The 26,254-nt window shown below is 43.1% G+C and overlaps 1 protein-coding gene across 4 annotated transcripts in view; it reads left to right on the plus strand.

Annotated features, from left to right (window-relative positions):
• Positions 1–225: 225 nt before the first annotated feature.
• The window catches only part of LMAN2L (lectin, mannose binding 2 like), a 30,101-nt gene continuing 4,072 nt past the window's right edge, over positions 226–26,254 (plus strand). Inside the window, exons 1-7 of one of the 4 annotated variants that reach the window (XM_025464964.3) lie at positions 226–457; positions 1,657–1,775; positions 4,990–5,107; positions 5,893–5,975; positions 23,072–23,104; positions 24,385–24,546; positions 24,636–24,750. In XM_025464964.3, the coding sequence (XP_025320749.1) occupies positions 271–457; positions 1,657–1,775; positions 4,990–5,107; positions 5,893–5,975; positions 23,072–23,104; positions 24,385–24,546; positions 24,636–24,750 (817 nt within the window). In that variant the 5' untranslated portion in view covers positions 226–270. Of the gene's footprint in view, positions 458–1,656; positions 1,776–4,989; positions 5,108–5,892; positions 5,976–23,071; positions 23,105–24,384; positions 24,547–24,635; positions 24,751–26,254 lie in introns of those variants that run through there. The other 3 variants (XM_025464974.3, XM_025464989.3, XM_049115482.1) reach the window with 3 other exon arrangements.

Raw genomic sequence — 26,254 nt, forward strand, 5'->3', positions numbered from 1 at the left:
TAGAACACAGAGACAAAATGGAAATCACTACGTATCCCAGCAGGCCTAGTGGAGCGCAGGGCAAATGCAAATAAGGGAGGCCAGGCACGAGGCCACGCCCCTTTCGTGGGTTGGCAAGGCAACTGATCCCCAAGCCAGCCAATCGGTGAGATGCTCACCTGCGGGGGCGGGGCCTCGCGGACAGCCAATGGGATCCCGGGCAGATGGTTCCCTGGGCTAATGGCTTGGGCGACGGGGCGGGCTTTTAATGAAGGGAAGGCGGTGGGAAAGATGGCGGCGGCTGTGCGACCCTCGGGGTGGTGGCAGCGGTGGCGGCGGCGTTTGTCGGCTCGGAATGGGTCCAGGATGTTGTTCCTTCTCCTTCTGTTGGGGTCTGGGCAGGGGCCACGGCCAGTCGGGGCGGGTCAGACGTTCGAGTACTTGAAACGGGAGCACTCGCTGTCGAAGCCCTATCAGGGTGAGGCGCCCGGGGCGAGGTGGTCGTGCACGGGGAGGGCTGCGGGACCTGAGCCCAGCCGTAGAGACCGGGGTGGCGAAAGGCGGCGTGGCCCCAAGGAAGCTGCCGGCGGCGGGTGGGGGCCCGCGGGGACTCCCGCCGCGCTTGGGAGCCACGGGTCCGAAGGGCACGGGCCAGCTCTCCTCCGCCCCTCGTTTTGGAAGTTTCCAGCAGGTCGAAGCCGGGCTCGGATGCCGCTAGCGCTAGGCCTGGACAAAAGGGAGCTCGGGGTTGGACGGGAGGACTGAAGCGGGAAGGGATAGAACTGCAGGCGGTGCCGAGTCGTTGAAGGCCACTAGCATAAAGACCCCGTCTCCCGTGGAGCTGTGGATGTGCAAGAAATGAAGCAGGAGGCAGAACCGGGTAGAACTTGGCCGGACTGAGGAGGAAAATAAAATTCTGTTGCCAGTTAAAACACCTGTTCTCCAGTCCAGGAGCCCTAGTGATGAAAGAGGCTGGTTCGCTTTGCTCTGTTTAGGATTCATAGGCCCTTAGGTGCCGCTTATCAACCAGAGAATTTATATAGTTCGCTACAGAGAGGACCACGTCAGTGCAGATGGCTTAACTCACACAAGTCTGTTTCCCCACTGGAGTGTGGGACAGCAGACGGAAGCTCCAAGTGCAAAAGGGTATGCACGGCTGCTAAGGGTGATGATTCATTTACTCAGTGGGTGCATCCCGTGCTTCTCCACCTGTGCTGTCTCTGCTATTACTGGGCATTATACAGACACAAAGTTCTCACTTTCAAGGGGCTTATAGCTTGAGCTCCTGGGAGAAGTACCTTCACATTTGAATTGTTTAAAGAAAGAATATGATTAAACCCCAGAGGCCTGAGAGTCAAGCTGTTTTTGGTAGAACTGGGGAAATTGTTTCATTTATGCTGCTAAAATTTACATATAAAACGGGAGGAAGGGATCAGAGCTATGGTTGTGCCATGGGTAAAGTGATAGCTCTGATGTGCTAGGGGGTCTTCACCTGAAGAGGGCTTTGTGAAAGTAAGCTGTCAAGATGGTAAGGATTTGAGATTTATGAATGCAGGTAGGATACAGAGTGTTATGAAAGGGAGAAAAAGATAATGGCTCCAGCTTGCGGAGGGTCCGTGGTGGTTTCTGAATGGGTTGGTGTGGAAGAGTATGAACTGATCTACTTCCTCCCCGTAGGTGTGGGCACAGGCAGTTCCTCACTATGGAATCTGATGGGCAATGCCATGGTGATGACCCAGTATATCCGCCTTACCCCAGATATGCAAAGTAAACAGGGTGCCCTCTGGAACCGGGTGGTAAGAATCTTTCCTCCTCCTGTGTTGGTGACCCAGAAAGTCATATTGACTTAATTTTACTGTTCCCCAGTACTTCGTTTTCTTTGGATATCAAGGATTGTCATTTCAGAGAATATAATGACCTTCATAATGAAGTCAGATACGTAGGGAAATGCTCTCGATTGCTCCAATTATAGCAAATAAGCCATTATGATTGTGTTTCCTGAAATGTCTTTAATTCCTGATTGACCTGATAGTATTACTTCTTGGAGGTTAACAGCTTAACTCATACTTAATTACTTTGTAAAGTTGAAGTCTGCTCTTTTAAATTCATCCTAAACTTCATCCCAGTATCCGCTCTTGTTATTTCACTTTGAAGAGTCTGGTTTTATTTTATTTTATTTTATTTTATTTTATTTTTATTTTTTATTTATGATAGTCACAGAGAGAGAGAGAGAGAGAGAGAGAGAGGCAGAGACATAGGCAGAGGGAGAAGCAGGCTCCATGCACCGGGAGCCTGACGTGGGATTTGATCCCGGGTCTCCAGGATCGCGCCCTGGGCCAAAGGCAGGCGCCAAACCGCTGCGCCACCCAGGGATCCCCCTGAAGAGTCTGGTTTTAAACTTTATTTTCATGTGAAAGCCACTTTGAGCCCCTTGGTCATTTTATTTGTCCTTCTCTGGACCTCTTCCAGCTACATTGTCTTCCTTGAGGTATGGTGGCAAGAAGTGAAGTGAACGCAGTATTCCTGGTGTGGCTGCACTGTGATTTTGTACACGTGTAAGATGATGCTTTCTTTTTGGTTTCCAGGGCTCTTTCTAAATCTTTTATGACCACTTTACTTTTGGGAATGACCTTGGCATCCTTTAATACTTTCTCTTGGGTTCTTGTAAGCTAAGAACTTACTTTTTCATGGTTTTGATCATCGGTCATAGATAAGTGAATCTCAGCAAAGAGAACGATTTCTTTTCTCTGTTCGTTTTATGTGGCAGAGAATTCTAACAGAGCAGAGGAATAAGAGAAGTTTCTACATGAGCTGTTTGTACAAGCTGGCCTCTTAACCCAGATTGTAGTGTTGAACTCATTCTTGGACGGAGTACAGGGAGGTGTGTTCTGGTAGGAGAGGCAAAGGGCTAGTAGTGGACAGACTTGGGTTCCAGATTCAGCTGTATCACAGACCCACTGTGAGCCCTCACTGTTACTTAATTCTCTCATTGTTCAATTTCTCCATCTGCTAAATGAAACTTCGTAATACCTTCTACGTGCCCACTAGGGTTATTGTGAAAACAAGACAATAGGAATGAAAATGCTTTGGAAAGTTAGAATGATTACAGAAATATGCATTGTTATGTTATGCATCTATTAGAAGTTTCATTGATGGGGGTCTCTGGTTACCTAATGATTATGTCCGAGGCTAGATGCTTTGCTGTTGTCTTGCTAGCTGCCTTTACAGAACTCTTTTGGCAATAGTTCTAGTTTTAGGATCTAGTTATTTTGCCCTTTTTCAGACTCTTTGATACTGTATTTTTGTTGCTGTTGTTTCTGACTATATCAGAATGAGCTTTGGAGTTTCTGAGTTATTCGAATAGAATGTATTTGTTTGAACAATGGTTCTCAAATTTGGCTGTCCGTTGAAGTTGATGCCTGTGGCCACTGGGATTTTTAAAAGCTCTTTAGGTGAATGTGATGTACAGCCAAGCCTCAGAAGCTCTGTGAGACGTAGCCCTGAGCAAAAGCATATGGCATTGTGCTAAGAGGAGGCCGAGGATAAGTGACAGACACCTCTTGGCTCAGGGTGAAACTCTCTGGCCCTGGCCTCATCCCAGGGGAAATAATACCTACCCACCAGCTGTGAGGCAGCATTCCCACTCTTGTCCTGATATCTAAGTGAAATAGTAGAAAAAGAAGAACCCAGAAGGACAGCAAAGGGGCTGGGCTCAAGGTAGGGTAAGCTATCAGAAATTGCAGGGTTCTTTGGTGAATTCAGAAGTAACCTTGCCCCTTTCATTTGACTATGTGCTCCTAAATGGAAGATTTCCCAGAAATTAAAAATGAAAACTACAAATGACCTAGCAATATGTTGCTCAAGAGCCGGAACAATCTCTTTTAAGATTCTGGCTGAACCCCTGCTGGCCTATCTGCTCCTCATTCTCTTCTTTCTTCATAGGGACCTTTAATCAGGAGCTTCTCTAAGCCAGATACCTACTCTGCTTTCTCCTTGAAATTGTTCACCTTATTGGAACACTTAGCCATCCACTTACCTCCTTCTCCATTTTTCCAAGCTTTTCATACACAATTAAAGGGAAAAAAACCCAAAGAACAAACACAGGAGTCTGATTAGTACCCATCTCCTTAATGGTTTTCCAACAAGGCTGTCCCTGTGATGGGGGTGGTGGTGTTCTCCTTTGGTAGGTTTATGCTTTTTGGCCATGGGCTTGAGGTTTTGGGGGACTATAACTTTCAACTTCTTGGGGATTTCTGGCTTGCCCCTCAGCTTGGCATAGGGCCAAGTCTAGCTAATTAGAGTTGTTTATATAACTGTTAATTATTCCTGGAAACCTTTGCATAATGACTTAGCTTTTTCTTTTTAAAATTCTTTTGTAATGAATGAGGCTTTGACCTTTCTTAAAATCCAGGCTTTTTAGAATCTTTCTGTCAGAGGGATGATCTGAAGTGCTAACTCAGCCACTTGTTTTCTATAGGCTGAGGTGCTTTGCTGTAAGATCATAGTAATCTGAGCAGTCTCTTGTCTTTTTCAACTTTGGAGTACTATCCTGTTTCTGCTGGGAGATATTGAAGATAATTGGAAGGCTTATTCCCACCCCCCCCTTTTTTTTTTAAAGGTGTTATTTATTTATTCATGAGAGACACAGAGGGAGAGAGAGAGAGGCAGAGACATAGGCAGAAGGAGAAGCAGGCTCCACGCAGGGAGCCTGATGAAGGACTTGATCCTGAGACTCTGGGGTCACACCCTGAGCTGAAGGCAGCCGCTCAACCGCTGAGCCACCCAGGGATCCCGGCTTACTCACTTTTCATACAAATATCATATGCAGTTGAATGGCTCAACCTGTTTAATTTTATGACGCAAACACTTAGCAAGTCATAGATTTTAGTTTCAACCCTTTGCCTCGTATTACCTGCATTTATGTTTCCCAAATCTGTAGACTGCTGGCAAGGGCTTGCGGAGTTTCAGATTTTATGCTGTTCATTGATTCCAGTGTCTTTTTCACTCTAGCCATGTTTCCTGAGGGACTGGGAGTTGCAGGTGCACTTCAAAATCCATGGACAAGGGAAGAAGAATCTGCATGGGGATGGCTTGGCAATCTGGTACACAAAGGATCGGATGCAGCCAGGTATTGGGGCTCTGGGTGCTCTTGTGTGGGGTGCAACAGGTTTGCTTTCTCATGTGCCCTTTTTTTGAGAAGCATACATCCCCACAGTGCCAGCAGTTTTCCCATTACCTTGATGTCTGCAGATGAAGGCCAGCCTGTCTAGTCTCTAGAATGGGGTCTGAGTCCTGGTAAAGCAGCTAAACCTGACTCATCCTGGGGCGGTATCTTGCTTATGAGTTCCTTCTGGATTCCTTTTGAGTCCACGTGGCCTGTTGGCTGGGTGAAAGCACTGGCTCTCCCCAGTACTGATGATTGGGTGAGCTGACTTCTTCCTAGCATGTGCATGAATGGTCTCAGAACTCCTTGAGTTAGGAGTTGCGTGGGAGCCATTGCTCCAAGGACATGGCAAACTCAACCTGATTTGACCTGATCTCTTTTGCAATGAGAAATGGAACTTGGGAATTCAGCTCTCTCTCAGGAGCATAGTTGTCACCAAGTGTTTGTGAACCAGAATTCTTTAGGGGCACCTTAGCAACCGGTTTGGACCAGGGAGCAGTTGTAGTGCTAAACAACATTGCAGTGGCCTTCTCTCTTCCCCTGCCTTCAATAACAAACAGCTACAGATTTTATTGGGTGCTTATTACAGGCCATGCATTTTGCTGGGTGCTTTTACATACGTTTTCTCATCTTAAAGAGAGGCCTGGGAGTCATTTGAATTTTACTTTTTCCTCCATCATAGTGATATGTTATTCCTTTATCAACTCTTGGCTTTATTTCATTGTTCATCATCTGTTCTCTCTCTCTAGGGCCTGTGTTTGGAAACATGGACAAATTTGTGGGGCTGGGAGTATTTGTAGACACGTACCCCAATGAGGAGAAGCAGCAAGAGGTAATGGCAAGTGTCAGAGCTTAGGTCAGCTGCACTGACATCATAGTCCTTTGCCTCAGCAATATTCATGAGGGAACAGGGGATAGAAAGTGAGGGGTTTGGTTCTAATTCCTTCATCTGTTGAACTTGAAAAGTGAATGTCCTTGTCAGAGTTTTCTAGAGAGAACTGTTTATGGTGCACAGTCCTTTGGGAATGGCTGTCATGATTGGGGACTTTCTCTTGAGTGTTAACAGTGTTCTCTTGTGCACAATAGGTAGCTGCTGGAATTGAGCATACTTGGCCGATTGGTGATTTGGCTCCTAGGCCTGTACCAGAGCAAGCTGAATTTATATAACTCAGCTCCCCTGACTTAATAGATCACCACTGTGCTCTCTTCTGCAGCTCTTTCACTCTTTCGAGCATCCTTTTCTTCTTCCTGTTTTTAGACCTGAAGAGCAATTCTGTTCTCCTGGAGGAAAGGTTGTAAAAGGAAATTGACAGAGTGCCAGCATTTCATTGCATTCCGATTATCTGGCTGTTGGGAGAAGCTTCTTGCTTTTTGTTAGTTGACCATAGGGTTGTTTAGTACTTTCTTATACTGCCAACAGGTTTGTACTCTCTTTGCCTGATGGCCCTGTCATCAGATGGTGGGAAAATGATTATGACAGGTTGTTGATAGGTATCCTGTAGCTAAATAATTGTTAGGAAAAAAGGCAGGATTAAGGATGGAGACAGAACTCATTTTCCCCTAAAAGCTTTTTCTGAAAAATCTCATGCTTATTTTAAAAATTGGAAGAACACATCATCACATATTCAATCCAGATTCAACAGTTTTTAGCTTGCCCACAGAGTTTACCATATGGAAGTGGAATGGGAGACCTGAGTTGTGAGACAGTTACAGAGTAGCTTCTCCCTATTGCCTCTGGGCTCCTCTTCACTATCAGTAGGCACTTTCTAGGTGCTGAGAGTTAGTGAGCAAGCCCAGCATGGTCCTTGCACTCAGTAGTACTGAGGCATGAGAGTGCTGATGGAACTGTGGGGTGCTGTAGGAGACCCAGAGGCACGTCTCACCTGGAGCCAGACAGTGTGGTAGTGGTGGTGGTGGTGGGGAGACTTCTTCCAGAAAGTAACATTTACATTGAAGTCTGCAGAATTAGGAACCAGTGTCCTGTGCAGAGGGAAAAGCGTGTGTTAAGGTGATAAAGTGAGAGAAGGGACAGTGAGTGTGAGGAAAAAAACGAGGTCAGAGAGAGATGAGACTAGAAAGAAAAACAGCCAGCAGTCTTGCCTTGTTGCACAATTTCAGGAGGCCACTGTTCTCATTCTTTAGTATTTTTTTTTTTTTTTTTTTCATTCTTTAGTATTAACACTGTTCCCTGTTGGGCAAGTTGACCGGCACCTGAGTTTGAGTAGTGTCTCCTTGGGTGGTTGGTGATTTGACTTTTTTGGATCAGCACCAGAGCCAACCGAATGTATGTGACTCATCCTCACCATGCACACTGTGGGGCCAGATTCTGAAGTGAGGTGTTCCTGTTAAGGAGTCTGGGCTTTATTCTAAGGGGGTAAGTGCTATAAAGAATTTTAATGAGGAGAATGTTATGACTAGGTTTGCAGTCATGCTGAGGATAGTTAGAGATGCATCTGAGTAAGAGGTATGGGCTTTAGGGCTTGACTGGACTTTTAAATCTGGTTCTCAGCTTCTTCCAAAAATAAATTGTTCAGATTCTGTTAGCTTCCATTTCACCCTCAGATAATAATAGTTCTCATTTAAGAGGGCAGATCTGATGGGCTTATTTTGTAAGAAGCATAGATGTTGATAAAATTAGTTTCAGTTGGTAAAAATCAAGACTTCTTTTCTGGCTAGTTATGGTTCTTATTCCCAGCTATACATTAGAATTGCCTAGAGTGCCTTTAAAAATACTGATGTCCAGGGGCACCTGGGTGGCTCATTTGGGTAAGCATCAGACTCTTGATTTTGGCTCAGGTTATAATCTCAGAGTCATGGGATCAAGCCCTGCATTGGGCTCGGTGCTCAGCATCGAGTCTACTGGAAACTTCTCTCTTCCACTCCCTCTGTCACTCTCCGTCTCTTATGTGCACACACTGTCTCTCTGAAATAAATAAACAAAATCTATTAAAAAATGAAATAAAAATGCTGATGTCCAGGCCCCAGCCTCAGAGAGTATAAATCTGTTTGTCTTAGTTGTAGTGTAGGCAACCTTACTTTTTCAAAGTTCTCCAGGTGAGTCACATATGTAGCCAGGATTGGGAACTCCTGGACCAACATGAGGTTGTTTCCTTGTTAATTATTTACTTGTTAAACCTATTTGTTTATTAAAATGAAATTTAAGAAAACTAACAAAAGTGGTTTCTGTTTATTCGGTAGCTACTCTGTGCCAGGTACTTTATAGATAATGTTTAATCCTCATCAAAACTCTTTATAGTTAATATTATTTTTTCCCATTTACTAATGGGTACAGAAACTTGGAGACGTGTCTTGTTCAAGGTAACAGCCAATAAAAGGTAGACTTTACCAGATTCCAGAGACTGTACTCTTAATTATGATGCTCTATCTCGTCCCATCCATTGTTTCTTTTGCCAGATTGATTTCCTTGAGAAATGGAGACGTTTATTATTCTCATGTCATCTCCTACATAATTTCAGTTCTTAGAGTTCTTAGAGTATAGGAAATATACTCCTTTCTACATTCCAACAACCTGGTACTATTTTAGAGGGTAAAATCTAGTGTGTTTTGGTGGCGGCATAGTTTATTTTGATATCATACATAAAGATGCTTGGCATTGTTTCAAACGCTTGTATGTGTATTATTTACATATGACAACTCTTTGGGGGTAGATATTATTATCTCTACGTTTATGGCTAAGAAACTGAAGTGCAGAAAGGTTAAAAAATATATCAGTGACACACAGGTAGAGGGTTTGATTCTAGCCTGCAGTCTCATTATTTTGCTTTATTATTTTTGAGTACATAAGAAGAGGGTTACAAATATGGTACCTTTTGAAAACTTGTAAATGTTACATAGAATATGTGCTGGCTGGATGAGGAGGACAAGCTGCTGGCAGGACAGGGGTGGAACAATTCATCAAATTCCTCAAGATAGTGGTAAAAATGTTTTGGTTTCCTGTTTCCTTGTCACCAGAGCACATGACCTTGTTGCTCAGCTTAACCTGCTACCACATTTGTTCATGAAGAAATACTGGGAAAATACTAGCAAGCAGTAAGGCATTTGAAAAGGGAGTGAGGGAGTTCAGTTTAGGCTTGACTCTCTAAAATCAGGACAGATTGTTAAAAGTAACATAACCTCAGTTTCCCTGTTAGCAATATAGAAATTGTGGTTTAGGTGAGTGAGTCAAGATTTTCACTATTTGGGAGTACAGGATACTACCTGTGCCATAGTGAGGTTGCCAGATCACAAGTGGTTGTTAAAAATGTTAGTGGAAGAAATAGGAAATCTGGATAGATCCATAACTGGTAAAGAGATTGAATTAGTAATAAAAAGTGACTCACTAAGAAAAGCCTGGGTCTCCAGATGGCTTCACTGGTTGATTCTATCAAACAGAAAGAGTTAATACCAGTTCTCAAAACTTCTTTTTTTTTTTTTTTTTTAAGATTTTATTTATTCATGAGAGACACAGAGAGAGAGAGAGAGAGAGAGAGAGAGACAGGCAGAGGGAGAAATAGGCTCCCTGTGAGGAGCCCGATGTGGGACTCGATCTGAGGACCCTGGGATTATGACCCAAGCCAAAGGCAGACTCCCAACCACTGAGCCACCCAGGCATCCCTCAAAAATTCTTTTTTTTTTTTTTTTTCCCTCAAAAATTCTTAAAAAGGGACACCTGAGTGGCTCAGCGGTTGAGTGTCTGCCCAACCGGGACAGGGAGCTTGCTTCTCCCTCAGCCTATGTCTCTGTCTCTTTCTCTCTCTGTGTCTCTCATGAATAAATAAAAATCTTAAAAACAAACAAACAAATAAATAAATAAAGGACAAAGACTATATGATCATATCACTAGATGTAAAAAAGTATTTGACAAAATGTAATATCTTTAGGATTATAAAAACACTCAACAAATTAGGATTAGAAGGGAACTTCTTCAACCTGATAAAAGGGCATCTATGGAAAAACCCTCAGCTGACATCATACTTAACTGTGAAAGCCTGAATACTTTTACTCTAAGATCAGGAAAAAGACAAGGATCTGTTCTTGTTCCTTTTTTTTTTTTTTTTTAAGATTCATTTATTTTAGAGAGAGCAAAGAGCATGAGTGGGAGGAGCAGAGGGAGAGAGAATCCCAAGCAGATGAACTGAGTGTGGGCCTGACGTGGGGCCTGATCCCAGGACCCTGAGATCATGACCCAAGCTGAAACCAAGAGTCAGATGCTCAACTGACTGAGTAACCCAGGCACCTCTGTTCTTGTTTCTTGTATTCAACATTGTACTGGAGGTTCTCTTCAGGGCAGTTGGGTAAGAAATAAAATAATCCAGATTGTAAAGAAAGAAGTAAAACTATTATGTAGATGACATAATATATATAAAAAATCTTAAAGGATCCACAAGAAAACTAGAACTAATGAATGAATTCATCAAGGTTGCAAGAAACAACAAACAAAAATCAATTATATTGCTGTAGTCTGGCATTGGACAGTCAGAAAATGGAAGTAAGAAAACAATTCCATTTATACTATCATGAAGAATAAAATACTTAGAAATAAATTTAACAAATTTAAAAAAATTTAAAAATTAAAAAAAATTAAAAATTTAACAAATAAAAGCATACTCTTAATATTGAAAGAAAATAAAGACCTAAGTAAATGGAAGGATATCTTATGTCATGGATTGGAAAACTTAGTATAGTTGATCCTTGAGCAGTGTGGAGGTTAGATGCATTGACTGCCCCCCCCCAACCCGGAGGCAACAAATTGCATGTAACTTTGACTCTGCCCCCAAATTTAACTACTAATAGCCTACTATTGACCAGAAGCTTTACTTCTAGCATAAACAGTTGATTAACACATTTTGTATGTGTTATATATATATTGTGTACTGTATTCTTACAATAAAATAAGAGAAAACAAAATGTTACTAGAAAAATCATAAGGTGGGGAACGCCTGGGTGGCTCAGTGGTTGAGTGTCTGTCTTCGGCCCAGGGCGTGATCCCAGGGTCCGGGATCGAGTCCCGCTTTGGGCTCCCGGCAAGGAGTCTGCTTCCCCCTCTGCCTATGTCTCTGCCTCTCTCATCTCTCTGTGTCTCTCATTGAATAAATACATAAAATCTTGAAAAAAAATCATAAGGAAGAGAAATTACATTTATACTACTGTTTTTGTATTTAAAAAAAATTGACATGGAAGTGGACCATGTAGTTCAAAGCCATGTTGTTGAAGGGTCAACTATATTGTTAAGATGATGGTGCTCCCTGCATTGGTCTCCAGATTTGATACATTCCCTTTCTGTCAGAAGCCTAGCTGGCTTCTTTGCAGAAATTGACGAGGTGATCCTGAAATCAGTATGGAAATTCAAGAAAACTAGAGTAGCCAAAATAATACCGATGGGGTTTCCTGGGTGGCTTAGTCTGTTAAGTGTCTGCCTTTGGCTCAGATCATGATTTCAGGGTCCTGGGATCAAGCCCTATGTGGGGCTCCTTGCTCAGGTGGGAGTCTGCTTCTCCCTCTCCCTTCCTCCCTCCCCGCTGGCTTATGCTTTCTCTTTCAAATAAATACAAATCTTTAAAATCCCAAAATGATACTGATAATGAAGTATAAAGTTGGAGGACTTATACTTCCTCATTTCAAAGCTACAGTAATAATGATGGTGTGGTACTGGCATAAGGATAGACCTATAGATAAATGGAATAGAAAGTCTAAAAATAAGTCCTCACAGTTATGATTAGTTGATTTTTGATAAGACTGTCAAGACAATTCAATGGGGGAAAGAACTGTCTTTAACAAATGGTGGATGCAGAATAATGAAATTGTTCCCTACCTCCTATCATACACAATATTTAACTCAGAATGAACTGAAAAACTAAATGTAAAAGCTAGAACTATACAAGTCTCAGAAGAAAACATAGGGTTAATTTGTCATTACCTTGGGTCAGGCAAAGGTTTTTAAGATATGACACCAAAAACAAAAGCCACAAAAAAATAATAAATGAGTTGGAAAAAAAATAGTTGTTTTGGACTTCATTAAAATTAAAAACTTGTGCTTCAGTGGCAGGTGCCTGGGTGACTCAGTTACTTGAGTGTCCGATTCTTGATCTCAGCTCAGGTCTTGATCTCATGGTTGTGAGTTTAAGCCCTACGTTGGGTTCCGTGCTGGGCATGGAGTCTACTTAAACAAACAACTTGTATTTTGGAGTATACCATTAAGAAAGTGAAAAGACAACCTACAGAATAGGAGAAAATAAAAATGAAAATTCTATATCTGATAAGGATTCATTCTTTAGATATTCTATTTTTTTTTAAATTTTTTATTTATTTATGATAGTCACACAGAGAGAGAGAGAGGCAGAGACACAGGCAGAGGGAGAAGCAGGCTCCATGCACCGGGAGCCCGACATGGGATTTGATCCCGGGTCTCCAGGATCGCGCCCTGGGCCAAAGGCAGGCGCCAAACCGCTGCGCCACCCAGGGATCCCTTCTTTATATATTCTAGATATAGTTCTATAGTAAGAAAGAAAAAGACAACCTAATTAAAAAATGGCTCAAGTACTTGGCTGGTTCAGTTGGTGGAGCACGTGAGTCTTGATCTCAGGGTTCTGGGTTTGAGTTGAGTGTAGAGATTACTTAAAAGTAATTTTCAGGGCAGCCTAGGTGGCTCAGCGGTTTAGCGCCGCCTTCAGCCCAGAATGTGATCCTGGAGACCCGGGATTGAGTTCCACGTTGGGCTCCCGGCATGGAGCCTGTTTCTCCCTCTGCCTGTGTCTCTGCCCGCACCCCCCCCTTTTTTCTCATGAATAAATACATAAAATCTTTTTTTAAAAAAAAGAGTAATTTTCATTTTTTAGTGTAGAGATGTTGGGTGTAGAGATTACTTAAAAATAATTTTTATCTTAAGAAAATGACTGGAATGCCTGGGTGGCTCAGTGGTTGAGTGTCTGCCTTTGTCTCCGGGCGTGATCCCAGAGTCCTGGGATGGAATCCCACATGGAGCCTGCTTCTTCCTTTGACAATGTCTCTGCCTCTCTCTCTGTTTCTCATGAACAAATAAATAAAATCTTTAAAAAAAATTAAAAACAAAAAAATGACCAAAGGATCTGAATAGGTATTTCCCCAAGGAAGATATACAAAGGGTAGATAAACACATGAAAAGATGCTCAGCATCATTTACCAGTAGGGACATACAAATCAAAACCATAATGAGATCCTACTTAACACCTACTTATGGCTATTTAGTCATAGCTAAAATAAAAAAGACAAATGATAAGTGTTGGTAAGGGTGCACAGTAATTGGAACTCTCATACACTGCTGGTGGGAATGTAAAATTGGGGCTGTTGTTTTGGAGAACAGTTGGTCAGTGCTCCAAAAGTCTAAATACAGAGTTTACATCATCCAGAAATTCCACTCTTGGGTGTATATACCCAGAAGAAATTGAAATCATGTCTACACAAAAGTTACATGAATGTTCATAACAGAACTATTCATAATAGCCAAAAAGTGGATATAACTCAATGTCCTATCAACTGATGAGTAAACAAAAATATATAAAGATTTTATTTATTTTTTATTTTATTTTATTATTTTTTAAAGATTTATTTATTCATGAGAGAGAGAGAGAGGCAGAGACACAGGCAGAGGGAGAAGCAGCATCAATGCAGGGAGCCTGATGTGGGACTCAATCCCTGGACTCCAGGACCACAACCTGGGCCGAAGGCAGGTGCCAAACCACTGAGCCACCAGGGATCCCCTTATTTATTATTTTTAAAAGATTTTATTTATTTATTCATGAGAGACACAGAGAAAGAGAGGCAGAGACATAGGCAGAGAGAGAGGGATTAGCAGGCTCCCTACAGATACCCGATGCAGGACTCTGATCCCAGGATCACAACCCGAGCCAAAGGCAGATGCTCAACCGCTTAGCCACCCAGGTGCCCCTAAATATTTTATTTATTAGAGAGTGTGCACTTGTGAGCAGGAAGAGGGGCAGAGGAAAAGGGAGAGAGAATCTCAAGCAGCGTCCTTGCTGAGTGGGGAGCCCCACATAGGGCTTGATCTCATGACCCTGAGATCATGATGTAAGCTGTAATCAAGAGTTGGATGCTTAACCAACTGAGCTATCCAGACGCCTCAACAAAATATATATTCATTCAGTGGAATATCATTCAGCATTAAAATAATTGAGCATTGATAGGTCCTCTAATGTGGATGACCCTTGAATACATTACGCTAAGTGAAAAGCCAGTCACAAAAGACCACACATTGTATGATCCCATATATATGAAATGTTTAGAATAGGTAAGTCTATAAAGAAGGAAAGTAGACGAATGGTTTGCCTGGACATGGAGGTGAGGGTGGGGAACGGCTGCTAATGGACACAGGGCTTCTTTTTTGGGTAATGAAAATGTCCTAAAATTCATTGTGGCAATCATAATCCTAACTCTGTGAATGTACTAAAAAACCATTGAATTATAGACCTTAAATAGGTGAATTAGGTGGTATATGAATTATATCACAGCATTGCTATTTTTTAAAAAATGTTGATCGAAATATATATGACCTGACCATCTTTCTTGGTACTAGGAAGTCATTAGGTGATGGTCATTTTCTCATGAGAACCCAGATATTGAGCCTGGGTGGCTCAGCAGTTCAGCATCTGCCTTCAGCTCAGGGCGTGGTCCTTAGGGCTCCCTGCATGGAGCCTGCTCCTTCCTCTGTCTATGTCTCTGCCCCTTTCTGTGTGTCTCATGAATAAATAAATAAAATCTTAAAAAAAAAAAAAAAAAAAGAACCCAGATATTGGTGAAAAGTTTCAGGGAACTCAGTAGCATTGAAGCAGGAATGTCTTCCTTCACTTGAAATCAGAGTATGATGACAAGAAGCTTTTCTGGAATGAGAGCACAGAATTGTAGTCCTTTGAGCTTTGGCCCTCATTCTTCTTGGTGAGACATTTATTTGGATCTTACCCCAGGAGGCCGAAACAGCTGATTGGAGAGTGGGAATTATAGCTCACTGCTCTTCCTAGATCAAGCCAGCTTGGAAGTCTTGTTTGTCTAGTCTATGAGATGGTGACATTTTTCTCCTTTGAAACTGGACGAGGGACACCTGGGTGGCTCAGCGGTTGAGCCCCTGCCTTCGGCCATGGAGGGATCCTGATATCCCAGGATTGAGTCCCACATTGGGTTCCCTGCCGGGAGCCTGCTTCTCTCTCTGCCTCTCTCTCTGTGTCTCTCATGAATGAATAAATAAAATCTTAAAAAAAAAAAAAAAAAGAAACTGGAAGAAAATTAACAATATGGTCCCATCCATTTTTTTTTTAAAGATTTTATTTATTTATTCATGAGAGAGAGAGAGAGAGAGGGGCAGAGACACAGGCAGAGGGAGAAGCAGGCTCCATGCAGGGAGCCTGACGTGGGACTCGATCCCGGGTCTCCAGGATCACACCCCGGGCTGCAGGCAGCACTAAACCGCTGCCCCACCGGGGCTGCCCTGGTCCCATCCACTTTAAAAACACATTCTCTCAAGTGATGAAGACACTGATCCTTCTTGGTCTCTTTTTTGTTGGCAGAAAGAATCTTTATATCAGGAAAGGAACTCCACAGCTTCTTAAATTCTCTTGTTATCCACCAGCTTGGATATGACTTAGTCATAGGTGAGGCATTGTTTTCTAGAAAGAGACTCCTTTGGAAATTAGGTCTAGAGAATTTTGGCAAGTTCTCTGGATGTGATTGAGCATCAACGCTGAGCTACATTGGGGCAGCTGGGTGGCTCAGTCAGTTGAGTGTCTGGTTTTGGCTCAGGTTATGATCCCAAGGTCCTTGGATTGAGCCCTGCATTGGGCTCCCTACTCGGTGGGACGCCTGTTTCTCCCTCTGCCTGCCACCCCCTCTGCTTGTGCTCACAAGCTCTTTCTCTTTCTGTCAAAAAAACCAAAACAACAAAAAACAACACTGAGATTGAAAGCTAGTTTTTGAGGAAAGTAGAGATATATGGCTTTCTTTTAGAATTGAATGAAGACAAGAAGAGCAGCTTTCTTTTCTGAGATAGTGAAAGAGGGAGAGAAGAGGAAGAAAGCAAGAGCTAATGCTCCAGAGGACACTTAGCTCTGGGTTAGTTCTTTTTTTTTTTTTTTAATTTTTATTTATTTATGATAGTCACAGAGAGAGAGAGAGAGAGAGAGGCGCAGAGACACAGGCAGAGGGAGAAGCAGGCTCCATGCACCGGGAGCCCGATGTGGGATTCGATCCCGGGTCTCCAGGATCGCGCCCTGGGCCAAAGGCAGGCGCCAAACCGCTGCGCCACCCAGGGATCCTTCTGGGTTAGTTCTTTACCTTTCTTTGGGTTTTGACCCTTTTGACTATATTGACAAAAGTGGTAGACACATAGCAAGATTCAGGGGATATAGGATTTTGCATATGTTTTTAAGAGGTTTATGGGTGCCCCAAAGTAGAACTGTAGGCAGGATCTATAGAGTTGATACCTCTTTTTGTTAACAAGAAATAGTCATAAACAATTAGAATGATAGGTAGCAGTGAAAAGTATACATATTAGACTGTATTCTGAATCTTTTGACACTTGTTTATAAACTCAAGTGTTTTGGGTTTGGGGCATACCCAAAGTTTAGTTTCCTGATTTTAGAGCACTCTATTGAAGTCCTCAAGTTACGTTATTTGGGTTTATTTCTAGTGGGGTCACAATTAAGATAAATGGGATTAAAATTATCCCATGTGTTTATTTTTATTTATTTTATTTATTTATTCATGAAAGACAGAAAGAGAGAGAGAGAGAGAGGCAGAGACACAGGCAGAGGGAGAAGCAGGCTCCATGCAGGGAGCCCGACGTGGGACTCGATCCAGGGTTTCCAGGATCGCGCCCTGGACTGAAGGCAGCGCTAAACCACTGAGCTACTGGGGCTGCCCTATCCCATGTGTTTAAAGAGATCAGGATAATGTTCCAAGTATGTGAGGATTTTCCAAGGCAGTCAACTGACTTGAAGGCCACTTTTCTGTGTCTTCTATTTGAGGAGCTTTGAGACTTAGGGGCACAATCATTAATATAGGTTAGCAACTGTTTGGGGGCAGTGGGGCAAGGGTCTTTTCATTGCTGCCCAGTGATGTGGTGAGAATTTTACTGATCTTGTTACCCAAGAATAGTATGGGCAGATCTTGTTACTGAATAGTATGATATTGCCGAGTTAACCAGTCGGCTCTTTATCCAGATCCCTGCTTAAAAGGTTAGATGAAGATAACTGTAGGACCAGCAACTTACAAAGTTTTGGAAGTCTAAAAAGTGTCCTATCTGTGGAAGTGGCAGTGAGTGTGTTCTGCTAGTGACCCAAGGGGAGGGTCACATGGAGATGTGGAAGGAAGGAGACGCTGTAGAAGAGGCATTTGATTTATTAAGTCTTGTTTTTATATAGAAGCTCATTACAGAAAAATCAAAAAGGCTAAAACAAAAAGCATACAAATATCTTTCTAAAAACAAGAATGTTGCATTATATTGAGCATGTGTGTGTGTGTTTTAACATATTATTTATTTATTTATTTTTAAATATTTTTTTTAATTTATTCATGAGAGACACACAGAGAAAGAGAGAGAGGCAGAGACACAGGCAGAGGGAGAAGCAGGCTCCATGCAGGGAGCCCGATGTGGGACTCGATCCCGGGACTCCAGGATCACGCCCTGGGCTGAAGGCAGACGCTCAACCGCTGAGCCACCCAGGCGTCCCTATTTATTTATTTATTTAAAATATTTTATTTATTTGAGAGAGAGAGAGAGCGCACAAGCGGGTGGGTGGAGGTAGTGTGTGTGTAAGAGGGGCAGAGGGAGAAGCAGACTCCCCCACCCACCCAGCAGGGAGCCTGAGGTGGGATCATGACTCAAGCCAAAGGCATATACTTAACCAACTGAGCTACCCGGGTGCCCCTAACATAATGTGTTTTTAAAAACCTTTTTTCGGGGATCCCTGGGTGGCTCAGCGGTTTAGTGCCGCCTTCAGCCCAGGGTGTGATCCTGGAGACCCGGGATCGAGTTCCACATCGGGCTCCTGGTGTGGGGCCTGCTTCTCACTCTGCCTGTCTCTGCCTCTCTCTCTCTCTCTCTTTCATGAATAAATAAATAAAATCTTTACAAACAAACAAACAAAACCTTTTTTCAATTTAGAAAATTTTAGACAAAAATTGGGAGTATGGTAAATACTATTCACGTTCATCTTTTTATTTATTTATTTATTTATTTATTTATTTTAAAGATTTATTTATTTATTCGTTCAGAGAGAGCGAGAGAGGCAGAGACACAGGCAGAGGGAGAAGCAGGCTCCATGCAGGAAGCCTGATACGGGACTCAATCCCAGGTCCCCAGGATCACATCCCCGGCCGCAGGCGGTGCTAAACCGCTGCACCACTGGGGCTGCCCCCTTTTTTGTTTTTTAATTAAAAATTTTTTTTAAAAAGATTTTATTTATTCATGAGAGAGAGAGAGGCAGAGACATAGGCAGAGGGAGAAGCAGGCTCCATGCAGGGAGCCTGATGTGTGATTCGATCCCAGGACCCCAGGATCATGCCCTGGGCTGAAGGCAGGCGCTCAACCGCTGAGCCACCCAGGGATCCTTATTTTATATATATATAAAAGATTTATTATTTTACACACAGAGCGGTGCGGGAGGGGTAGAGGGCAAGAGAATTTTTTTTTTTTTTTTTTTTTTTTTTTTTGGCAAGAGAGAATCTTAAGCAGACTCCTCACAGAGCACAGTGCCTGACATGGGGCTTCATCCCATGACCCTGAGATCATGACCTGAGCCAAAATCAAGAGTCAGATGCTTCACGGGCTGAGCCACTGGCGCCCCTCTTTCTTTTAAGATTTTATTTATTTGTTAGCACGTGAACTGGAGATGGAGCAGAGGGAGAGGGACAAACAGACTCTGCGCTGAGTGCAGATCCTGAGATGGGACTCGATCCTACGACCCTGAGATCACAACCTGAGCCAAAACCGAGTCACTCAACTAACTGAGCTACCCAGGCCTCCCCCGCCCCCCGCCCCTTTCTTTTTTAAAATCTGGAACTATTCTCCAATATTTCTGTATTTAAGAGTATATTAGAGACCAAGAGCTTTTGTTTTGTTTGTTGTTTTCTAACAGTACATACTAATCACTTTTCCAAATAAATTTGAGAACAGTGAAGCATAGAGATTGAGCCAGGGTTCTGGGGCGAGACTATCTGACTTCAAATCCTGGTTTTATTACTTAAACAAGTTTTCTTACCAATGAAATGGGGATACTAAGACCTTTTAGGGTTGTGAGAAATAAATGAATGTGAGTATGTGCACATTACTGACTATAGTGCCTGGCACAGAGTAAGTACTCCAAAAATGCTAGCTATTCTCATTCACACCACTAAATACCATTCCCAAGGGACATCGGGCAGACATCTTGGCAGTAGCTATTGTGGCTCTGTTCTCTCCCTCTCCTCTCCCACCCTCCTTTTCTTCATATCTAAGTTGCAGAGAGCAAACTTGGCCAGCTTTCTCCACGGCACTCAACCTTAGGTTGGAAAAAACGACTCTAAGAGAGTGGCTCTTAAATGTTAGTTCATGAACTCGTATTGCTGGTAACAAGTTTCAGTGGTCTTAAGAATAGGAATAGTAAAGTGACTTTTCATAAATGCCAAATTGTTCATTATGAAATTTAAAGGGTTTTTTGGTGTTAAAATTTTCTTTTGAGAATGTTTATTAGAGATGGTTCTTTTGTCATTATTGTGTTTTAATGTTTATAGGTCAAAAAGGGAAACCCATTAAGCCCCAACATTTTTTGGAGATTTTCCTGGTCTGTGACAGTCAATGGTCTGGGAATTATTGCTCTAAAAGATGCATATTTGGTTTGTTGTTTATGTATAAGCGTCTGTGAATAGTATTTTTTTAAACATTTTATTTATTTATTCATGAGAGACACAGAGAGAGGTAGAGACACAGCAGAGGAAGAAGCAGGCTCCCTGCGAAGAGCCTGATATGGGACTCGATCCCAGGACTCTGGGGTCACCCCCTGAGCCGAAGGCAGATGCTCAACTGCTGAGTCACTCAGGTGCCCCCCCCTTTCTTTAAAGATTTTATGGTGAATAGCATTTGTATCTAAAAATTCATTAGTCTTTGATCGAATGAACATTTGTTGATTCCCAGCTGAATGCTAGACATTGTATTAAAGGCTTTACATATATCTCATTTCATCTTCATGATCAGCTCTGAGAGCTCTGTGTTCTCCTCCCTGCTTACAGGGAGGAAATGGATTTTCAAGAAGCTAGTGTAATCCACTCAAGGTTATATAGCTCTCAGGGTACACCTGCAGCTAGAACCCAAGTCTCTCTGATTATGGAGGCTGCGTGGGCTCCTTTTTCTTTCTAGTGGTTTACAATTACTTGTGTTCTTGGGGTCTGTGGAATTTTAGCACAGAATCCATAAGTTCATAGGTCTCCCTTCAGCCAAGATAGGCTGAAAGTATAATTACCACGTAGAGGGTCTTTTTTTTTTTTTTTTTTTTTTTTTTAAGTGTCCTTGTAGTACAAAAATTTGGAAACATTTCTTCCCCCTACAGGCAATAATCATTTGGATGGTAGGTAGGAGTGCCTAATTTTTAGTGACTCTTAAATTAGGAATGAAACTACCACCTTGCCCGAGTCTGAGTGATTCTTCAGCTTTCGGTTCTAGCTATATATAGGGTGCTTTCCAAGGAAAGAAAATGAGCTGCTATGTGAAATTAGTGGCTTCCCAAGGAACACTTAAGAACTCCTGACTGGGCATGGAAAATAAGAGGGCATTTAAAGACTTACTACAAGTGTGAGGTGAAAAGTTGAAGGCCAAGTCATGAGTTGCTGAAGTAGACAGATTCCGGCTTCAGAGCAGTGGGGGGCTGTGTCTGGTACAGTGTCTCTTAAGTCTGGCTGCACATTATGACCGTTTGTGGTGCTTTTTGGAAAATACGTAATCCTGTGCCCCCCTTTACCTGTTGAATGAGACTCTGAGGGCCCCACAGGTGATTGTAGCAGGAAAGCTCTGGCTGTTACTCGATAACCCACTGCCTCACCAGTCTTGGGAAGAGGGCTCCCAGGGATTAAGGACAGTTGTCCAAGCTTCTTTAAAGATGCCACATAAACTTCTGACCATGTGTACTGGGGTTGATAAATGAGCTACCCAGGCATTCCTATCCCCTTCTTTTCCCTAATTGTTCACTGAAGTCATGGGCATTCTTGTCAGAAGCCCATTTCTGTACATAGCATGACAATATACTCAAAATTCCCTTGTTCTAAATGATAGCTATAGAGAAGAGTGTTGGAAATTGGGTCACCCACTGATATCACTTCATACCTCTCTGTAGTCCTGTACATATTCCACCAGTGGCATGAGAGCAAAGCAGTGGGAGGCTGCTCTGGGGCTTAGCCTCTGCTCCCCACTGTGGCTTCTAAGGCCCAGTGTGATCTGGCTTGTGCCTCAGCTTGCACCCACCTCTTCCTCATTAGCTGTGTTTCAGACACTGATGTCTTCTTCTGGTCCTCGAATATGCCCACCTCATGCTTCTTAATGCCCGCAGATCTCTTGGTGGCTCCCTCCAACGACCGAAGCCTCAACTCAGATATTGTCTCCTCAGAGAACTGTTTCCTTGTCAGTCTATCATGTTACCTGTTTTATTTTCATCATAGCATTATTATTCTCTGAAATAATTTTTCTTAAAGTTTTATTTACTTAAGTAGTTTCTACACCCAATGTAGGGCTTGAACTCACGACCCTGAAATCAAAAGTTGCATGCTTTTCTGACTGAGCCAGCCAGGTACCTCTCTCTGAAATAATTTTATTTACTTTGTTATTATTTGTCTCTTCCACTCTAATGTCAGTTCTATGAACCCCCGGCATCTGGAACAGTGCCTGGCTCCTAATAGGTGCTCGCTAAGTGTTAGAAGAAGGAATGCTTTGGGCTCTATACCCTCACAAATCCTTCCTGAAGGGCAGGGCTGTGCTGAGTTTGTGTGGATATCTCTTGTTGCTAATGGCTTAGAATTATAACAGTTTTCTAGACCAAAGCTAAATATCCTCAAGCCTTATGAGTTTTCTTTTCTTTTCTTTTTTTTTTTTAAAGATTTATTTATTTATTCATTCAGAGAGAGCAAGAGAGAGGCAGAGACACAGGCAGAGGAAGAAGCAGGCTCCATGCAGGAAGCCCGATGTGGGACTCGATCCCGGGTCTCCAGGATCACACCCCGGGCTGCAGGCGGCACTAAACCGCTGCGCCACCGGGGCTGCCCCCTTATGAGTTTTCTAAATCTAAATCATGCCTCAGTGCTGTTTCCTTGCACACATGTTGTAGGTTAGAATGACAACAGTTCTTTGGAAATATATGTCCATAAGGCTCAGTTTGAGGGTAAATGATCCCTTTGGATCAGAGTTAACTCCATTGTCTCTTAAGTGGTGGGATTTTTGTCCTTTGGGCAAGAGCTGAATGCTGAGATCCTGGGCAGTAAACACCATTTTGAATTTGGAAGAATTTAGCCCTATTTGTCAGTCTTATGTCTCTCCTTGCTACAGAAATACCATCGTCTGGGTACAGACAAAACATGTGGCCTGGCCTTCTGACTCAGAGACATAAGTAAACGCTATTTTATGAAGTTTCTGAAAGCCTTAAAGAGGTTTATCTACTGGGCCCCTTTTGAGAATCGGGTAATAACAGACCCTCTTCTTAGAAAACATATAAGTATCTGTACATATAGTTTTGCCCATTATTTTGAGGGGTGTAAGAACTTGCTAAATGCCCTCTACAGACTCTACAATTCTGTTTGAGGATTCACATTGGTTTGCTCATCCACCACAGCTGGGTCAAAACTCTTCCATGGCTGTTTCTTTCTGACCTGGTCTCCTGTCTTCTGTGTCCTCTCTCGTTTTTATAATAACCTGCTGGACCCTCTCAGGCCCAGAAGAGGCGATATTCTCCAGGAGTCCAGGTACTCAGTTTTGACCCATCATGGCCATCCCTAACTCCCTATGTGTCCACCCAGCATTTGCTCCTGTTCACACCCATGTGGCTGTTGTCTTGAGAGTCACCAGTCTCTGATTCTGACTGCATCTCCACCTTGCATGTTGACTGTTGAGGACAATGTGGAGGTCACCAAGAAGTGGCATGAGTCATATTTCCTCTCTTTTCATCACCCTGCCTCTGCATTGCCTCAGCACTGGGCTGGTTCTTAAATGGTTAGCCCATCATTCACTCCTCCAACTCCATTGGAGAGCCAGGGCCTCTGAAGTAGGTGGGAGGATGGGTAGCATACGAGGAAACTTGCAGTGGGAGAACTTGCCCACGGTATTACTGGAAGAAGTTATGTGTAGTGAAGCTTAAGTGTCCTGGAAGGTCTTTCAGCTAAGAACAGTCATTGTAGCTGGAGAACACCAGCTAGCAGCCTGGTTCTGGCAGTGCTCTTTCTGAGTCCTCATCCATTTAGCATCCATCCTATGCTCATAGGATTTGAGAATTTTTTTTTTTAAAGATTTATTTATTTATTTATTTATTCATGAGAAACACAGAGAGAGAGAGAGAGAGAGAGAGAGAGAGGCAGAGACACAGGCAGAGGGAGAAGCAGGCTCCATGCAAGGAGCCTGATGTGGGACTCGATCCCGGGGCTCCAGGATCACACCCTGGGCTGCAGGCGGCGCTAAACCGCTGCGCCACCAGGGCTGCCCAGGATTTGAGAATTTGAAAGGAGCTATCTGGAATGGAAAGATTTCCCTGATCAAACAGGTATTTTTAGAGTGCCTGCTATGTGCAAAATGCTGACGAGGTGGGAAGGTGTGGGGTGGGAGGTTGTCAGGGATGGAAGGTAGAGACACAAAAGTCTGTGATTTTTTCCTTCAAGAAGTTTACATGGCAACTGGGGATATATAAATATATATATAAAGAAAAGCACTGGTCCTGGGCCATGTATATATAATAAATGCCAAACAGTGATCTCTGGAAGGATTAGAGTCAGACTCTAGAGGGGCCCTTTTAGGCCCACCAGATTGGTAGCAAGGAGGATTCCTGAAGGCAAGTAGAGCGTTCAGTTTCATGGGCCATATCCTTTGCGTAACCATCTGAGTGTGCGTTCTTAGGGGCTGCTAATGACAAGGTGGAGTGGTCGTCTGGTCTGGAAGGGCTCAGCTTGTATGTGCAAAATTCCTGTTGCTTTTGTACAGGCATTCCTAAGAGTACTTCCTTACTGTCCTCTGCTTTTCTTCCCTGCATTCCCAGCGGGTATTCCCCTATATCTCAGCAATGGTGAACAATGGCTCCCTCAGCTACGATCATGAGCGGGATGGGCGGCCTACGGAGCTAGGGGGTTGTACGGCTATCGTCCGCAATCTGCATTACGACACCTTCCTTGTGATTCGCTATGTCAAGAGGCATTTGACGGTGAGTCCTTGTTTTCTGGACCAGTTGGTGGCATGGGCTATCTTGCACCTGCTTTTGTGGCCCTGATTGATCTTTCCTTTTTATTCTAGATCATGATGGACATTGATGGCAAGCACGAGTGGAGGGATTGCATTGAGGTGCCTGGGGTCCGTCTGCCCCGGGGCTACTACTTTGGCACCTCCTCCATCACTGGGGATCTCTCGGGTACTGCCACATGTACTCTTTATTTGTCCTGACTGAGGTCATGTCTCGGGAGCTGGACCTTGGTGAGGCTTCTCAGGGAGGAGAGCCAGACAAGCAGAGCTGTGGGAAGCAAGGACCCAGACAGTGCTTATCTTCTGGCATTCTTGTATCCATAAACCTCCCCCGACCCCCCTGCCTAGGTTACCCTAGTGCAGTTGGCTCTAGGAGATGGTTGGTGCTAATGGAGTGTTTGTCTCTTCAGCAAGCCAGCTCTTCCAGCCTGTATTTGGAGTTCCATGCTTTGGTATCTCTGGTGCCCCCTCTGTAGTCTGGTTCCTTCCCATCTATCTCCTGTTGTGCTGAGCTCCCCTTCTCTTAACAAAGCTTTTCCTTAAATTCCTTGATTCTGCTGCCCCTCTTCTAACTCACCCCAGGACCCTCGTTGTGCTCAGAGTTTTGAATGTGCTGTGTGTATAGGTGCTTCTGTTTTCAGGCCATCCACCGCTCTACATCACTGCACTCGGACCTCCCAGGTATCTCAGCCAGGCCCTCAGCACTATTCTCATCAAAGCTACTTCTATTTCCTCACCATATATGGTACTCTGTTCTCGGTCCTCTTTGTCTTCTCTTTGGCTGGTTTGATCAGTTATTCTGAAACTCCTGCTTAATTTATGTGGCATTAATAATACCTGGTTCTTTTACTTTTCTATCTCTGGATTTTCTTCCTTGTCCTCGATTTGTAGCTTCCTCTTCTATATTCTGTCCCTTCGCTTGAGCTTAATCCAAACATCTTTTGAGAAGAGGTAAGGCACTGAACTTTTGGGTTTTTTGACTAGTGTGATTCATTATAGCTAGTATGAAATAGAATTATTTTTGTTTACCTGAAGGAGTCCTTTGCTTTAGATATTTAGTAATACTGTCTATATTAGTAAGTCTCTGTTCTCTGCCTGTAGGATATCCCTAAATAGAAATTTGGTCTTTCTTTTAAGGACTTTTTTGTTGACAACTTCTTAATGTTATGCAGTGGATTGTTGAAAATGGCTGAGGACACATTCTGGTTCTCCCATTCTTTGATGCCCCTACAATTGTGAGGAACGTTGCTTGGCTTTTTATCTTGTCCCATGGCTTAAATTCAATCTTGACAGCAAAAATATTTTTCTAATTGAAGGCGAAGCTAGTTTTTTTTCTATCTGGGATTCTGCTAAAGGTTCTAAGAGTCTTAGCAGCTGTAGATGCCATCCTAATAATAGAAATGGTGCTCTTCCTTCTTTGGGAAGGAAGTGAGGGTCATTCACCTGGAGTCGGGGCAACCATCTTGCCACTTGTTGGAGGATGAAGATCACAGAAGAGGGCAGAATGGAGAGATTCACAGAGAAGTGGTGCACCAGGGCTACTGGTGCACCACTCCTGGAGCCATACAGAGGTTGCAATTGGAATAATCCTAGTATGTGAGACGTAATTGATTGATTTTCCCCATATATAAAAATTCTACATTTATTGGTTCAAAGGATGTCTATCTAGGTAT

The sequence above is a fragment of the Canis lupus genome, chromosome 10 (assembly GCF_003254725.2).
Source record: "Canis lupus dingo isolate Sandy chromosome 10, ASM325472v2, whole genome shotgun sequence".
In the NCBI taxonomy this organism is placed as follows: domain Eukaryota; kingdom Metazoa; phylum Chordata; class Mammalia; order Carnivora; family Canidae; genus Canis; species Canis lupus.